Genomic DNA, 18,861 nt, shown 5'->3' on the forward strand with positions numbered 1-18,861 from the left:
AACTAAACCAGGGCTAAACATGGACTAAACATGGACTAAACCAGGACTAAACAAGGACTAAACCAGGGCTAAACCAGGGCTAAACATGGACTAAACCAGGACTAGCTGCGAGTGGGTCAGGGGTCAGAGGTTAGGGGGTCAGGGGTCAGACAGTGGGCAGGGAGCTGCAGGTGGATGTCAGTGGTGAAGTATTCAGTTTATTTGTGTCGTGTTTAACATGTGACAGAGACACATGTTTGTGTCTCAATGCTAATGCTAACACTAATGCTAATTTTGAAGAATAAAAAATATCAAAACAACACCAGAAATTGAACTATTCTACATATTTAAAAAATAATAATAATAAAAAAATAAAAAAAATAAAAATAAATAAATAAATAAATGGGTAGTCTTTATGTTAATTAATTTGAATTTTCATAGGTTGTTTATTTTATGTTTTATGATTTCAATAAAAGTGACCGTTAGCTTTGAGACACCGTGAGCTCGCTAGTGTTCAGCTGTGAGTCAAAGTTGACTCTCCAGCAAATATCTGTCTCAAATATAATCTTTTTAGACGATTGATAATGTCATTTTTAACACAATAACTCTTTCTTTTCTTTAAAGTTCTCATGTGCTCTCATAACACATCAAGACCATTTAAAAGTATAAAGACAGGTTACATTTTGTCTTATTTGTGTGATTTTTTACAGTATAAATATTTAATAAGTGTTTAAACCTGGAACAATTGAGATGAAACTACCAAGATTTCAGTTCTACTTGCATTACCTCTTTGTACTTTTACTTTTACTACAGAATCTACTCAGTATGACGTGTTTATTACACTAACAACAGACCGAACACATTTGAAGCGCCATAAATTGCACAGTAAATATATTCAATAAACGATAATATCAAAACTAAACCATAAAGCAGAATCATCACCAAAAAACTATTCTAAATGTACAATATATTAAAAAATTGACACTTAAGTAATTAGTTTGTGTCTATAATGAGTGTTGGATGTTAAATATTCAACTTTTCAGCTCAAAAAACCCCCAAAATATCTCACTACTGCAAAGAAAAAGTAGTATTGACCCCAAAAAATATTCTAAAACTAACTTAAAACTTCATATATATATAGAATACATGAATATATTTAGTAGTAGAGGAGTTATTTGACTTTTTTTCTTTACTACAAAGTCACATACTTCTTATTTTATATATTTGATGTCTTCCGTAAGTGTGCAAGATGTAAAAAGTAGTAAACAAAGAAAAAAAAATGAAATGAAATGACTAAATACCAAAATACAACCCTTAAGTAAAGCGTTTGTGTCTGTAATGAGCCTTCGATGTGATATATTCAACTTTACAGCTCAAAAAAACCCAGAAATACTTCAATACTGCAAAGAAAAAGTAGTATTGACCTCAAAAAATATTCTAAAAGTAACTTGAAACTTTCTAAATTTCATATACAAATAGAATACATGAATATATTTAGCAGTAGTGGAGTTATTTGACTTTTTTTCTTTACTACACAGTCCCAAACTTCATATATTTGATGTTTTCTGTGCGTGTATAAGACGTAAAAAAGTAGTAAACATAAATAAATCCTCTCCTGACCTTTCTCCCCGGGCTCCTGGACGGACTGGGGCTGATCGCTCTCCGCTCCTTCACCGGCGCCAGCATGTTCGCACTTCCTTTGCTTATAAATCCCACTTCGGTCACCGCCGCCTTGTACGACTTGTTCCTCCGATTCCTCCTGAACCCAAACCCGTCGCCATCGCTGTCGTACTCGTCCCACCCCACCTCGGGACCCACTGCCGACAGTCTGCTCTTGGATTCGTTCCCGCTTTTGGATAACTCAAGTCCCACGGGGAAAGTGACGACGGTCGTGTGGTGTCTGTTTTTGGGTCGGCTCGAGACGGCTAAGTTTTTCGGGATAAGTTGTTGTTTGCCCGTTTTCTGAGACGCTGGGCTGTTTGTGCTTAAAATGGGCATGTCCGGCACGATCAACCGGTCCACCACATCGCCCACTTCCTCCTCCACTTCTTCTTCTTCTTCTTCTGCGGTGGAGGTTTTGATTTGGGGCAGGGTTTGGTGTTGTAGTCCGTAGTCTTCATCTCCTGGTTCGGATATATGGAGGACGGTGGTGAAGCAGCTCTCTGTGATGATCGGGGCCTGGTCACCCATTGTTCTTCCTGATTGGGACACTGATCCTACTTCCTGTATCCTCTTAACGGACACCTCTGATTGGTCCAGTCAGCGATCGAGAAACTACCACATCAGGGAAGCTGGAAAACACAGAGGAAATGTCATTGTCAGTGGTAGAAATTTGACTCATCCTTCAATGGCTCCAGTTAAATGACGCTAATCGAGGCTAGCGGTTATAGCGGCGAATTTGGAGCCAGAATCCATATCTGGGATTCCGAACACGAGTATCATAGCAACCAAAGAGCCAATCCGGAGCGAGGCTGTTGAAGGTAACGCCCCCTTCCTGCTCGCATCGCTGGGACCAGGGAGCAAACGCTTAGCAACTCTGTCAATCAAAACTGTTGCTAACGCTAACGGGAGAGACCTCGGGGAAAGGAGGCGCCTGATTTGTCTGTTATTAATGTTCATTTCTTGATTTACGAACACAATAGCGAAATAAAAACACCAGGATCACGTAGAGCAGGTTAATACAAACATTTAAGACCAAAATGACGAGTCTGACAGCAGCAGGGGCCACAGTTTTCTAATGTAAATTGAATTAAGTGAATTAAGAGAATTAAGCTCCTACACTCCCTCGTACCACCATTTTTAAAGCAGTACATTAAATATAAAGACAATTTAGCAAGGACCACGTGAGCGACGTGAGGTGACCTGCTGACCCCCACAGACGAGTGTATTATCTGTCCAACGTGGGAACCGGTGGAATAGTTTCACTGTAACCCTGAGAGAATGTCCCATGTACACTTCTTTTAAAGCTCAAATGAAAAACTGGTTATGGTCAAACCAAACATGCTTCATTTATAGTAGCAATGTGATTTTAAGTGTTCCATAGAGACATATTTACATGTATGTAAATATGTCTCTATTTACATGTATGTAAATATGTCTCTATTTACATGTATGTAAATATGTCTCTCTTAAAGCGGCGGCCAAACTGATGGAATCTGCAATATTTTGTATGGTGCAATAATGGGAACTGTGCAATAAGTATAATGTGCAATGAATGGAATGTGCAATTTGCAACTTGTCTCAGGGGCTGGGGTCACAAAAGGGTCAACAGATGGAAATGATCCTTTGGCTATAATCTGGTCTGTTTACTTTCATGTTACATCATGTCTGTCCCAGTCAAATAAATACATAAATAAATAAAAATAAATAAACAAACTGGAGCCAGTGTCGATGGACCTGGAAGCGCAGACCAGCAGATTAGCTCTGCCCATTTACATAAACAGTCTTGAGTTGGACTTGGTCAGAACTGTCTTACCTGGAGGATTTTACCTATTCACTTTTCACACACACATTTTGTTACTAAAGTTTTACGATCTTGCTAGACCTGTCACGATAACACATTGTGAAGTGTGATATAATGTTGAAGTCAATATAGACGATAAACGATAATATTGAAACCAAACCATTAAAAAAGTGTTTTAAATGTGCACTATTGTTACAATCTGTGAACTGTGTAAATGAACAGCAGAATGACACACTGGAGTAATTATTCTGTGTCATTTTAGTTCATAATTCAAACTTCTACAACTCAAATCTTATGATATTGTAGAAAAAAAAAATAACAAAAATGTCTCAGTACAACAAACAAAAAGTCCCTCCACAAAAACGACTGTTCGATTTATAATAATTGAAAGATAAGTCGATGTAGTGATTATTGTGACAGGCCTAAGTGTTGCAAAATGTCACTTGAACTAATATGTTAACTTTGAAATAAATAAATAATAATAATAATAATAATAATTAATAATAATAATTAATAATAATAATCATAATTAATAATAATAATAAATAAAAATAAGAATAAAAAATACATAAATAAAAAAATAAATAAATAAAAATAAATAAATAAATAAAAATAAAAATAATAAAAATAATAATAAATAAATACACTTATCAAAAAACTATTATCAGCAGTTTTCTTCCTCACTGTTGTAATCCATAAAAACTGGTTATGTTTTATTATATTGTCATTGTCATTCTTACTCCTGCAGAAAACCACTTCACATAAACTTTTTTTTTTCCAACAGCAGTGACAGCAGTTTCACATAAATGCTCCATATTCGAGAGGTCATTGTTCCTCCATCTGACTTTGTTGTGGCTAGTCCCGGGTTTCAGTTTAAACTCTGCAGCTTTAGAAGGTCAAACTGGTTCTACAGAACGAGCCGCGCTGTCAGGATTCTCACATTTACAACTCGATTTCAACACTTAGGAAAAAAGGCAGTATCCATGGGGTTCAGCTGCATGTTTTACGGTGCCATTTTGAGGACTTTTGACCATTTTCATCATTCTGAAACCCATGGATACTAAACCTATCACTAAAATGACTATTATCGTTCAGTTTATGAAGCTGGGATGGTATTTTTTTGGTCAGTATTTATTTGTTTGCTCATTTACTTCGCACTACTGGGATATTTTGTGTTATTTTTTTGGCACTATGATAAGATTTAAGCTGTAAAAAGTTGAATTAATGACATTTAAGACTCATTATAGATGCAAAATAAGAACTAAAGTGTTTCATTCTGCTGATTATTTATTGCAGCTCATGTTTTTGTTTTAATATTGCAGATTTGAAATAGTTTTTGTGGTTTAAATCTGCTCTTGGTTAATGTGTCAGTGGCGTAAATTAGTTTCAGCATCATCGTTTATCGTCTATATTTACTTAAGAAATATATTGCTTTTTAAAATGTGTTATCGTGACAGGCCTAATGAAAAACCATTTAAAATGACAAAATAACAGTCGTTTTTTTAATGTTACCCTGTGTTTTTTTACAATTTCTGATGTAAATCCAGATCAAAACCAAGAGAAAGCTCCAATTCTGTCCCATTTACATGATTCATTTGTGTTTGATCCTTGTTTAAATGTGTCAATCAATGAGTTTTAGTTTTGATTCTATCTGGGAATCGATTCTTTGGACATACAGAGTCCGGAAGGTCAAAACTAAAACTGGAATTAGTTGATTAAGATCAGATAAAGTGTGTGCCACTCTGAAATCTATAAAATATTCACTGAAAATGTTGATTGTTCTTCAAACTTTTACAAAATAACTACTGGAAAAATGGGCAGCAGCGGAAGGTAATGAAGTAGAAGTAGTAAAGTCTAATTTTTATGTGTCTGTGCTTTACTCAAGTACATTTTACAGTGGATACTTTTACTTCACTACATTTGAGAGCTGTATCTGTACTTTCTACTCTACTACATTTCTGAACAAGACTGAAAAGTAAAAAATACTTTGATTTCAGGGGTTATTTTTACTATGTTCGTGGAAAATCCTGACTCAAGTTTACGATTTCAACCTTCGGCTTTGACCAAAACTAAATTAAACTGACAAAATTCATGAAAAAAAAATTAAGATTTGCATCGTTACTGTGACCAAAATATGTCTCATGCTGAATCAAAATCACTACATTTACGCTAAAACTTGTGTGAAATACTTTTACTTTTTACTCTTAAAGCACATTTTTAAACAGGTACTTTAATATTTTTACTTAAGTAGATTTTTTTCATGTGATTCTTTTACTTTTACTTGAGTAACTTTTTACCTCTGTATAAAATTCTCTTACAAGGAAATCTTTAGCAGGAGAAATTGGATAAAAAGCAAAGAAAGCAGTGCCTGAAACAGAGCCTTAAATGGAGCAGATTAGTACAGTAGATTTCAAAGTGTCTTCCAGTGACCTGCACATACCAGAGACGACCCTAAGTGAGATGATCTTATTTCTGTTGAATAACGCCAAAACCAAAACGTCCCGGGCTTTAATTCCCTTCTCGGGAGAGTTGTGTCAGTCCCATCAACCCAGAGGACAAAACCAATGAGTCACAGCTCCTGCTCATTCAGCACACTTACCCACACAAAACACACTTCAGAGCTGCATCTGCAAATCCATGTACCAAAACAAAAGGAAACACATTAACCACGTATCCATAATGCGCAACAGGTTTATAACTGTGGTTTTACGCACGACGCATGGAGCAAATGTGGGCGTTTTCTATTCTAATGTACTTAATAAGCCTTGTCATGCACAGAAAACAACTGCTTTCTCACCTCAGCCATTTACCTGGATGCCTGGAATCCAACAAATCACAAAATAATCCAGGTTAACAATAATGCAATGCGAGTTTTTTGTTGAGAGAGGCTGAAAATCTAACTTTACGCACAGAATTTCCAAGTTCTTTTTGCTGTTTCCTGACAATCCTTATAACTTTTGCGGGAGAAGGATTAGGGGTGGGAAAAATGTCCGCCTTACTTACATTCCCAAGGTTCCTAACAGCGAGGTGACACGCAGTTCAAGCAGCTTAAACAATGCACAACAACAACAGCGGTGACAGTAATCTTACCTGTGCGTGTTAACTTTACGCACGGTTGAATCCGGTGTGTTGGAGGTATGTCCCAGCCCGGTGCCGTGGTTCCTGAGCGCAGACGGTTGTCCAGTGCGTCTTGGCCGCGCCTCGGTGCTTACCCTTCGCTCTGACACATATTTCTCAGGCTTCACTCACTTCCTCCTCTGTTTGCAGGCGCCCATTAACACGGGGCTGCGCACGTCACTGCAGGTGAACCTATCAATCATCTTCAAATCTGGCACTGTGGCTGAGCCTGAACGAAAAGACCTAGTTTCATTTGAGAAGTAGTAATTTTATTGATTAAATAGGATTAGCCTGAAAATGAAATGCAGTAAGGCAAAGTACCATAGACCCCATAGTCCTGGTTTAAAGAGACAAGATCATTATGTTTCTATTATCAAACTAATATATACATTTAAAATCTCTATATAACTGTTTGTCATGCATTTATTTCTCTACTTCAGCTAACCCACTTATTAACTTGCTTGAGTAGAGCTCCAAAGAGTGATTGGTTTATCTATGTCGACCTCTGGCGGACACTTTGACGCATTGCATATTAAAAATAAAAATAAAAATAAAAATAAAAATAAAAATAAAAATAATAAAGTTAATAAAGTTCCCAGTCTTTGGCCAGCTAATATTTAAAAAAGATCTCTCTCCAAAGGGTGATTGGTTGATCTATGTCGACCTCTGGCGGGCACTTTGACGCATTGCATCTTAAAAAAAAAATAAATAAATAAAATAACATCAACAACAATAATAATAAATGTTCCCAATCTTTGGCCAGCTAATATTTACTAAAGATACATTGCAATTAGTCATGGGACTTTCGGCTCTTTTATGGGATCCGAATGTTTTGGATCTGTTTCTTTCAAAGAGCCGTTCAAAATACTGATTCTTTTATTTTTTATTTGAGTTTATATGACAGAAGTCAGTGTGATAACAAATTTTATCTACAAACTACTCACAGAGACATGACCAAGGTCAGATGTGTTTAAAATGGTTTAAACTGACAGTGGGAGTGAGTTTACCCTTTGGACTGATTCAGAATCTAAATAATCTAATGCACTACAAGAATAATAATTACAAACAGTTATTATGAAGCCAAATATGTTGTTTTTGTTTGTTCAAAAAGCTGGCATCGCCTGCTCTGCTTCTGTACTTTGTTATGATGATTGTTCTGTTGGTTCAGCGTTAATCAGGATAAAAATGCACAAAAATTATAAAGAAAAAGATGAGATTCTTTTAAAAATTGAGCTCCAGTTCCAACTGTTCACGCCAAGGAACTGCTCAAAAGAGCCGACATTAATTGAAATATAAAAACATTAATATCTCATTCATTTGCAGGACGTAAAGTGGAGATTTACCAAAACTATAATTTCATATTTTGTTATTTTTGTTATTTATTCTTACATAAATCACTAAAGAACATGGCCTGATGACTCCACGCACATGAAAACTTAAACAAAAAAAGCCTCCAACCGCAGCTTAATGATTAAAGATTTATTTATTTATCATCTTCATATAACAATCTGAAAATATAACTTATTAATCCTTTTCTATTTAGCAAAGGCTTAGACATAACGCAATAAGGACATCGTTAAAACTCTCAGGGTCACTATGTACACAATTCATATATTTATAGAAAATCAAATGGCATTGACGTTAGCATCACTCAATTTCAACATCATATGGCATCCGATGAGGAGCACAGCACATCCTGGTCTGATTTCACAAACATTTGGTACAACTGAATCCAAATCACTGTCGTAAACATACAGAGCAATTTATTTAAGGAGTGTAATTCCAGATGGCATTTTTTTTTACATTTACGATCGTTTGAAACTTATGTAAAAACACCTATACATGAAAAAAGAGCAAAAATAACAAGAACAAACTACTACGGACTAGAATGAGATTTGGAAAAAGACGTGAGAACAGGAGCTATGTGCACACCAGCTGGAAAATAAATGCTTAAAATGATCGAAAACTCATTGCAAAGGCGAGTTTTCCCCTATTAAAATGCGTTTTTACCGTGAAATATCCAAAAGGTAAACGCACAAATGTTAAACCAGATCATTTTTATTAGCGACTAGACCCTATAACTCGATATATTTGAACAAAAACCTGCATTAAAACCATATTAATTTATTATTATCTGCCTAAAGAATGAGCGATACGGGCAAAATTGTGTTTCCATGTGAACACAAGTAACGTTAGAGATAAAATATTGTACTGATCTGATGTTTTGTGCGTTTTTTTTAGTTCATAGTTGACCCGTTTTGTTGTTTCTGACTGTTTTTGTGTTGTTGTTGTTTACTGCGTTTGAATGTGACACTTGTGGCGTTACTGGTTTGTTTGGGAGTTTGGTTTTAAGAGTTGAGACCGCCGTCGTTTTGCTCTTGTTTTTTGGCAAAATTTGGAAATTCGGTGTGTTACGCTACGATAAAGGATACTTATTATGTCTTCAAAATGATCTCATATCAAAAGACTTTACCAGACTTAATGTAGAAGCCATTTTTACAGCTTTTCAGTTGTGCACCTCCAGCCTCTAGGGGCGCTGTGGTTTAGATGTTTGGAGTGGAAACTGCAGGTATAAAGGTGAAGAGGTGTTTTAATTTCATTTTTTTACCGTGGTCGTGTCTCAGTTCGACGGTTTCACGCTCGTCGGCTGCGTTTGAAGACCGCTTACGTCACTTCCAGGCGCGGCGAGACCTGTCCCGTTTCATGCACCCGACGAATGCGGTCGACAAATGTGCCCTGCGTTTCCGTGGAGATGGACTGTGAACAAAGCATTCGAGCTTTATCCCATCATGCACCGCGCGTGACTTCTTCTACGGGAGAAACGAAGTGTATTTTTTTAAAGTTGTGTAAAACTCGCTACAATTCGGGAAAAAAAAAATCACCTATAACGTTATATTTGTCTGTTGATATTCAAAGGGAAAGATTCATTCCTCACTTCGTCCAGTCTAAACAGAAATAAACGGCTGCGACGATGACGCCTCGACTCTTAAGAATTAAAAATAAAACTGCAATTATTTCGGAGTACATTTTACACGTCTAGCTCATTAGTCAGCGACCTTCACGGTTGCTAGGTGACGTAACGTAAACGATGTAACGTAAACGCGCAGACAGTGGTCGATCCGTCCCGTTTCAGCACGATCTTTACGGTCGACGGAGGAGCACTTTTCGTCAACCGGGTCCTTCGAACAGTACCTCAAAACGCGCAGCCGTCCAATCAAACTGAGACGTGACCCGTGTCTAATGACTTTAAATCAGCCCCGCCCACTTTATTATTATTATTATTTTTTCATAAATGCAACTAAAAAGCGATTTCTTTGCGGTGTCACTTCCTTTTAAGTGAAAATCCCGTTCCTTTCAAAGCAGAATTTTGGAAACGTTTTGCCGCTAAGTTCAATCTTTGTGTTTTTTTTGTTTTGTTTTTAGTTTCTTGCCGAGAAGGAAGGGGGCGCTCTGGGACAGTTCTCCATTTGCTTGTTTTCCGTTTCTGTTTCATTGTTGATTTTCTAACTTTCTGTCGGTTAAATAAATAAAATTCTCACGTTCTGCCCTAAGAAGCGACTGCTGTTGTGATTTTTGGACTTTACAAAAATAAATTTAACTGAATATTTACGTGCAACAAGTCAACAACAACAACAACAACGCACCAATTCCTTAAAACGTCTTTAAAACTCGCCTCTACACATTTAACATTTGAAAACGGCGTTCGTGTGCACATAGCTGCCGCAAAACAGGATTAAAGTAACAAACTGGAGCCGGCGCGAGTGTAACAGAGTCTACGGGACAATGGCTAAAACACAGGCGGTGTCGGGGGGCGGTAAATGATTGATGTTAATGTTTTTCTCCGTCTGAAAATGGCGGCTGCGCTTTGTAATCAGATCTGCTCATGCAATATTGAAGCTGCAGGTTAATGGAGCAAAGGCTGCAACAGGACACAGGGCTCGCACATGAGACGCTGCTCCCCGTCCCGCCGTTTAACGCAGAGGTGGGGTAGTGAGTCGGACAACGCGGGAATATTAGAGTTTAAATCAGAAAGAAATGAGTTTAAAACGGATTTGGCGCTTGGTTAGTTGGGTCGTGTTCATGTTTTTAATCGTTTTTTCATGATTTGCGGCGATGAAACTAAAAATTATGAGGTTATTTTCAAAGAATTTGAGTTATTAGGGTTAGGATTGGCTGAGATTCAGAAGCGGGACCACGCCTCAAACTTCCGTTCCTCTCCGGCGAACCACAACGAACCTCAAACACGCCTTTAATTACCCAGAAGCCCCGTGTACGCTCTTTTAAAACCTCAACATCTACAGAGAAACAGGGGGGTCCTGAATCGACTGGACTAACCTCCTGAGACCAAGCCCCCGTCCCGAGTCTCTCCGCAGCCTCCACATCTGTTCAAATCATTAATAAATATCTTTTTCTTATTCCGTTGTTGTGCCGTGGTCTTTGCTCGTGAATGTTTTTTTTACATAATGGGGAGATTACACATTATTTAGACGTTTGGACGCTTTGAAATAATTATTTTGAGGGGTGGGATTGACTTCGTTTTCTTCTTCCCACTCCTTTTCGAGCTTAAATAAGAACAAATTTGTGAAATGTGCGTTAAATGTATGTGCTCGAAATACATGAAATGTTAAAAATGTGGGATAAAACTACCATTTTTTCAGAGTAAATGTAAACTTTTTCTACAAAACATGGACCAATATGAGTTTTTTCATGGTCGATACCAATTGTTAAAAATCCAGAGAGCCGATATTTTATGGATTGATATATTTTTTTTGATATTTTTTTAGGGATTTTGATTATTTTCCGCAGATTTTGTCATTTAAACAACCTCTTTTTTACCACAAACCTTTAAAACAGCTGTGTAGTCACGTTTTGTGCAGCTATATCTTCGTATTAAAGTGTTAATATAAAGCTTTGTGAGTATTTTTTCAACAGCAGAATGACCAAATACAAAACATCGCCCTCTGCTGGAGCTGATACGCTAAAACACATATGTCAACCTCAGGCCTGGGGGCTAAATCTGGCCCGCGATGTAATGATATTTGGCCGGTGAGATCATGTCAAATGTGCTTTAGAGCTGTCCTGCTGGTGTTTAGCGCGTGTACCACTAATACTACAAATCCCAGGATGCTTTGCTAGTACGGTGGCGTGTAGTCGAGACTGGCAAGCGCCCCTCCTTTTCTGTTGAGATTTAGCAACCAAGCTAGTAGTCACCTCGGACAAATTAATTACCACAGAGAGACACAACAGAGAAGCTAATTTTTCAGTAAATATTGAGTTTGGCCAGTGAATTTGTCTCAGTTTTTAATTTTGTTCAGTTTGAGTTTGACACGTCTGCGCTAAAACGTCCAAATATCGGTTCAGTATATCGGCTAACGCGTACACGGATCGACCTCGAGTTTCTACCCACCTCTGGTTAAAAGACTCATTATTAAAACATAACATCATAAAAGCATTGGACACGTGACACGACACTTCACATTCATGATGAAACAGACGTAGCTTAACATTTAGTCCATTAAAAGACGATAACGGGGAATATTGCAACTTTCAGGAAATAGAATAATATTTTTTTTCTATAAACCTAGACTTTCTATTTATCTTTCCATTTCAACACTTGGTTTTACTTACTCTGGTAAAAAAAAAAACTTTAAACCGAAACAAAAGTGAAACTATGACACTGTTAAAGTAAATGACTATGAGCGTGACGGGTCCAGATGACGTCCGGGACCGTCGGGCGGTTGGCTGCGTTTTTGTTTTAAATCAAATCTATTCTGCAAAATGGAGCTTTAAATCAGGTTATACTTGTTTAATTCTAATTTAGCCTCTTAAAAATATTGGTTTGGGAGCGTTTAAGGGGAGTTTTGGGAGCGACAAGACGCCATTTTGTCGATTAACTCCCGTTTTTGCCTTCGCTGGGACACGCCCACTGACGTACGCACTCCGTTCTTCTGTTTTATTTTGTTAATTGGTGATAAACGTAGGATTCAGCAGCGTTTCGTAGTTATTTTGGTACAAATAGGGGGCGCCGACAGCTACACGGCGCTTCGTTGTGATGACGTTTACGGCGACGTCAGCTCCCATGGGACGCCGCCGTTTTCTAAAGCAGAAATCAGCTTTATTAAGTCGTTTTAGATGAATATTGCGATTTAAAATGTGCAAATTACAACAAAATGATCCACGGATGTCAGAGATGAGAACTATAGAGACACAAGCACAATATGTCGTCATTAATTCACTAAATCACTAATCCCATGATGCATTTCTTCAGCCCGTTCTTTTCTGTTAAAATATAAGATTATTTTACGTTTTAAAAGAAGCCTGAAAGCCGAAAGTGAAGCGGAAAGATCAGCGCGTCGTTAGATTTGTTAAAGTAGCAATGCGTAACTTTTCCGTTTGAGGTCTGTCACACGCTTGTTTCCAAGGAGATGCTGTAGCTTTGCCAGAAATGTTGCACAGTATGGCATTAAACTTGTAAGTCGAACTGGAGTATAAGTCGCACCAGGCAAAAAAAAAAAGCAGAATAATGAACCAAAAACATTCCACAGTATGGCATTAAAACTTATCTACTGTATTTTCTGGAGTAATAATCAGTCGCATCTGAGTATAAGTCGCACCCCTGGCCAAACTACGAAAAAAAAGTGCGACTTATTGTCCAGTACAGAATGTGTTCAGACAAATTTACATAAACGTTGGATCGCAGTGTGACTCTGAAGTGCTGTAAGTTTGCGATTTGTTTTCTCCCCGACAAAACCCACAATGTCGATGAAACGTTCTGCACCGACAAAGACGCCTACGAAGGTTTGAACTTTGAGAGAGTTTAAACGAGAGAGAAATGTGAGGAAATGTTAACGCCTGTGTGAGAAAAGTGTATAAAGTGTGTGGTGAGGGGTTTTACAGCCAAAAACATAAAGAATAATCGTAAAAAATAAAGCTAATACTTCACAAAATTCGCCTATTGTGGGTTATTTTTAGAACGTGACCTCCGCGATAAACGAGGGACCACCGTATAAGCCGTACCAGCCAAAAAATGCATAATGATGAAGAAAAAATGTTGCGCAGTACGGCATTAAACTTATCTATTGTATTTTCCAGAGTATAAGTCGCACCTCCGGCCAAACTATGAAAAAAACCTGCGTCTTATCGTCCAGAAAATACGGTATTTACGACATTAGCGTTTCTTTCCTTTTCGGTTTTAATTCCATTGCTCAAAAATACCTTGAGGTGCGTCCTGGATCGCCTCTCCATAGATCTGACCTGGCTGTAACTTCGCCCGATAGCGTCACGTTCATTTTTTCCAAGCAGATACTGTACATACTGTGATAGATACATGTTTAGTGCTTTACTGCGGAACATTCCAGGCAAAGCAGTAACATCTCCATCTCCATCGCGGCAAAGACACGGCTCACCTTCTACCAGAAAAAAAGTTACGCAGTGTGGCTTTAATGTTACAGTAAACACTAAAATCCAAGGGGTTTCTCAGCGCCGCTTTTGGACCAAACTTCTCGTGAGTCGACATCATGGAGTGAAAGTGTAAAGTGGGCGGAGTCAAAGGCCTTGGGGCAGTAGCAGCGGGGGCGGGGCAGGGGGGCAGTTCACTATTTGGCTATGTCCCCCTTCTTCAGGATGATCTGCCGTTGCCATGGAGCCAGCTTGGTCTCGTCGTAGCCCAGCGTGCGGATGCGCTCCAGCTCGGACTTCTCCTCCATCTCTTTAGCCTGTTTGGCCTGTTCCTCCTCTTTTCTACAGCAAAGAAAAGGAAATAAACGTAAAACTTCAGAATGAGACGTGATGAGACACAGGACGTCTACAGATCTGAGCTTTTACTCTAATTTTAACAGGTACTTTAATACTTTTACTTTAGTCGGCTTTAAGAGTAAGAGACTTTTACTTAATAAAATGACCAGGACTAAACCAGGACTAAACCGAGGCTAAACCAGAACCAAACCGGGACTAAACCGGGGCTAAACCGGGGATAAACCAGGGCTAAACCGGGACTAAACCAGTGCTAAACCAGTGCTAAACCGGGTCTAAACCGGGGCTAAACCGGGACTAAACCGGGTCTAAACCGGGACTAAACCGGGACTAAAGCAGGATTAAAGCAGGACTAAAGCAGGACTAAAGCAGGACTAAAGCAGGACTAAATCAGGAGTAAATCAGGACTAAATCAGGACTTAACTAGGGCTAAACCAGGTCTAAACCGGGAGTAAACCGGGACTAAACCAGGACTAAACCAGGACTAAAGCAGGACTAAAGCAGGACTAAATCAGGACTAAATCAGGACTAAATCAGGACTAAATCAGGACTTAACTAGGGCTAAACCAGGTCTAAACCGGGAGTAAACCGGGACTAAACCAGGACTAAACCAGGACTAAAGCAGGACTGAACCAGGACTAAACCAGGACTAAACCAAGGCCTAGTAGGACAGAGCCACCTACTGATCAAATCATTTACTGTGTCAATATTTGCACATGTTTATTCAGTGTAATAAAAAATAAATGGCCTGAAATTCTAATGAGATAAAAACAAACAAACACTAAATTTAGAAACGTCCTGAGATTCGCACTGATGTCATGTTTATTTACTGTCTCTGTAAACAGAGTCTTAAATGTAAAAGGACAAATAAATGATAACAGATAATGTACTGAGTAGACCATGGTGGAACGGAACAGTAGAAGTAGTAAAGTACTGTACTTGAGTATACATTTTAGGCATCTGTACTTTACTTAAGTAGATACTTTTTACTTTTACTTCATTACATATACTTTCTACTCCAGTACATTTTTGAACAGGACTGAAAAGTAAAAGTATTTTTTATTATTGTTTGAGACTGGCTGAAAATGCTGAGAGTTTATTTTTGCCCAGGGCTTATTTTTTTCTCGTTCATAAATAAAAAGCGAGAAAAAAAACAATAATTCAATTGTTTCTGTTGAACAAAATTCAGCACAAATCAAAAACACAACATCTGAAGCTTTACTGGATCTCAAAATCTGTCAAATACTTTTTACTCTTTAAGTACATTTTTAGACAAGTACTTTAATCCTTTTACTTTTCATGTGACACTTTTACTTTGGACTGGTATGTGTACTTTTACTTCAGTAATAAAATGGAATACTTCTTTTAACACTGTAACTTCAAGTTCATGGTTTAATTTACTCTTAATGAACTGGCCCAGACTCAATACAAATGTTTTTACGACTTTATCTACAAATGTGCTCTGTGTTTTTGTTCTTACCTTTTCTGTTCCCTGTCACATCAGGAAAAAGACAAAAGAAACACAGAGTAAATATCTGCACCTGAGACACATTTTATGAAAATATATATAAAACATTTAATGATAAAACTGATAATATTTCACTGATTCTTTACGTAAACAGACAGATTGTAAAAATATAAAGTCTGAATAAATATTTGTATTAATCTAGTTAGTACCATGGACTAAACCAGGACTAAACCAGGACTAAACCAGGACTGAACATGGACTAAACCGGGACTAAACCAGGACTAAACCAGGACTAAACCAGGACTGAACATGGACTAAACCGGGACTAAACCAGGACTAAACCAGGACTAAACCAGGACTAAACCAGGACTGAACATGGACTAAACCAGTACTAAACATTTACACAGATAACCCTGTCTTGCTTTTATTCCTAAACTTCGCTGTGGTGACTCACCTCTCCTCGTCCATCTTCTTCTTCATGATGTCTCTCCTCCAGGCCGGCAGCGAGGCCAAACGCGCCGCCTCCTCCTCGGCCTGTGGGGAGTCAGAGGGGGAGGGCGAGGGGGAGAGGAGGAGGGTGAGGGGGAGAGTCAGAGGGAGAGGGGGAGGGTCAGAGGGCGAGGGGGAGAGTCAGAGGGGGAGGTGGAGAGGGAGGAGGGCGAGGGGGAGAGTCAGAGGAGGAGGGCGAGGGGGAGAGTCAGAGGAGGAGGGCGAGGGGGAGAGTCAGAGGGGGGAGGGCGAGGGGGAGGGTCAGAGGGGGAAGGGTGAGGGGGAGAGGGGGGATACGGGGCCAGAGCTGTTAGCGACGACTCACACAAACACACAAACTCTGTCTGTTTACTGTTACAAACATGTCAAAGAACCAGTTCATCCAAAATGAGGGAGGTCTATCCCTCCCCACGTCTGACCATGGATCAAATAAAACTGAAAAACGTAAAGCTGCAATATGTAACTTTTCAGGTCTCCATGGAGATATTAATGCTTTGTCTGTAATTCTGGTGCCACAGTATCTCATTTATTCAATTACAGTGATTTTTATTGCTGAAAAACACACTGGAAAACAGGCAAAGTTACTGTGAACGGGGTCGCCTTTCCACAGAACTGACCAGTAACTTGGCCTAGTGGTGTCGTCTGTCTGCGTATTGCCATAGAAATAGAAAGGTTTAATGCCATACTGTGGAAACTATAATTGTAGATCTCATAATTAAACATCAGACAAGAGCAATAAGAATAATTAATAAAGCAGGATTCCGTGATCCGACTAATGAAATATTTATAAAAGCGAATATATTAAAATTTACAGATATAGTTAAGTTAAAAATTTTGACAGTTCTGTTTTCCCCTAGGAATTCAGTCCTTCTTTAAATTAAAAAGTAGTCGTTATAACTTAAGACGTTTACTTCAGTTTGAATCGAGTAAAATAAGAGCGAATGTGACAAAGATGTGTCTGTTTGAGGAATAAAACTATGGAATGAGCAATGATGAATTAAAGTAAAAAAAAAAACGTCTAAATTAAAAAAAAACTTTAAAACATGAGTTAATTCACACATATATCTTGGTGTAGGTTTATAAGAGTCAAGACATCTGTTTAAAATATTAATTTAAGTGAATAAATTGTGTTTTGTGGAGTTTTGTGTCGGTCAGGACGCTCTCACATAAACACGCCGCTTCAGCACAATCCTTTTTTGGTTGTAATTAATGAAGAAAATGTTTAGTTTTGTCTTTAAAAAAAATAAAAAAATAAAAATTTAATAAAATATAAACAACCAAAATAAATAAATCTTAAAATACTATGTTGGACTCAGTAATTACTTAAAAACACCATCACAACATCACAAACTTATACGATTTAAACAACAAATTAAAGAAAACAAGTCGCAGTTTAACCAGTAAAATATATGTGACTTATTCAACCAATCAACGAGTCAAGTTAAACTGAAAGTACCACCATGACCCGTCTACGTCGCCTGAATCATATTTCAGTATTTCATTTAGCAAATACAAGTACAAGTCCAGCCGTTGTGGTATTAAAGTACAATCCAAGCGCCTCAGTCTTAACAAAAACATCTATTTACACCACAGAAATAAGATAAAACTATTTATCTCCGACATTAACGTGTTCGTGGTGTCTTTTCTCAGGTTGTAATTACAGGTGGGTGATGGGAAGAGGGCGGCCATCTTGGATTACTCATCTTCACTTGACCAGATACTTTACACATTTGCATTTGTCTTTCCTTGTACCAGGAAACATAAAGGTAAGATAATCTGTTTCATAAATATTCAGTGGATCCCATGGCAAGATGTGCATTTCTGAAGCAGCCATTATTGTTTATGTTGATGCTTTGTTTTTTATTTATTTATTTTTTATTTTTTTGACAAACTGTAAAAATAATAACCACAAAAAAAAAAAGAAAAAAAAAAAGTTCTTTACCCTTATTTGTTCCGTTGCAGTACCAAAAACCCCTGCTAGATGGCAGACTAAGGACTGAGATCATTGCAGTGACATTATGTGGGACTCTTTGTTTTGCATGACATTATTGCAGACTTCTAAAATATAAAGCTATTCTTACATGACCAAACACAGCGGAACCTATTATATAAGACAAAAAATATGTTCATAAATAGTTTTAGATAGTAAATAGTATTGACTTTGTAGGAAAAATGCAAAAGCAGCGACTCTCTCGTTCTCTTTTCTATCTAAATTCAGTCACATGGGCCAGAAAAATAATGACTTTTTTCCTCATTTTTACTTCTTAAACTTGGCATCCAATCTTAATTTAATGAGCGTAAACAAGACAGTTTGAATTAGTTCCTTTTAATACAAAAATAGTCACATTTAATCCTAAAAATCGAAGTTCTGCTCCAAACCGCACACAGGTCTGGCTCTGAACCTTTTTACGGATCATTAACAATTAGAAAAGATTTGATTTAGTTTGGATTTAAAAAAAAACTATTTCTTCAGCCCTGGTTTGAACTTAAACACTTTAATATCTGACATCACGGTTAAAGTACACAGTGTTAGTACTGCTCTGAAGGCGAAATAGTACAACCAAACGAGTCTAAATCCAAACATAAACTTTGC

General features: G+C 37.8%; 2 protein-coding genes across 3 annotated transcripts in view; both read right to left on the reverse strand.

The window, feature by feature from the left end:
* Positions 1–6,700, reverse strand: part of arhgef16 (Rho guanine nucleotide exchange factor (GEF) 16) — a 41,064-nt gene extending 34,364 nt beyond the window's left edge. The window contains exons 1-2 of one of the 2 annotated variants that reach the window (XM_033970066.2): positions 6,533–6,700; positions 1,600–2,270 (exon numbers count right to left, since the gene is read on the reverse strand). In XM_033970066.2, the coding sequence (XP_033825957.1) occupies positions 1,600–2,169 (570 nt within the window). In that variant the 5' untranslated portion in view covers positions 2,170–2,270; positions 6,533–6,700. Of the gene's footprint in view, positions 1–1,599; positions 2,271–5,882; positions 6,020–6,532 lie in introns of those variants that run through there. The other variant, XM_055223154.1, reaches the window with a different exon arrangement.
* A 7,448-nt stretch (positions 6,701–14,148) lies between these two features.
* espn (espin) overlaps positions 14,149–18,861 on the reverse strand; it is a 115,104-nt gene continuing 110,391 nt past the window's right edge. The window contains 3 exon segments of the mRNA XM_055223152.1: positions 14,149–14,299; positions 15,792–15,813; positions 16,235–16,313. Of these exon segments, the coding sequence (XP_055079127.1) occupies positions 14,155–14,299; positions 15,792–15,813; positions 16,235–16,313 (246 nt within the window). The 3' untranslated portion in view covers positions 14,149–14,154.

This window comes from Periophthalmus magnuspinnatus, chromosome 7, assembly GCF_009829125.3.
Source record: "Periophthalmus magnuspinnatus isolate fPerMag1 chromosome 7, fPerMag1.2.pri, whole genome shotgun sequence".
Classification (NCBI taxonomy): domain Eukaryota; kingdom Metazoa; phylum Chordata; class Actinopteri; order Gobiiformes; family Gobiidae; genus Periophthalmus; species Periophthalmus magnuspinnatus.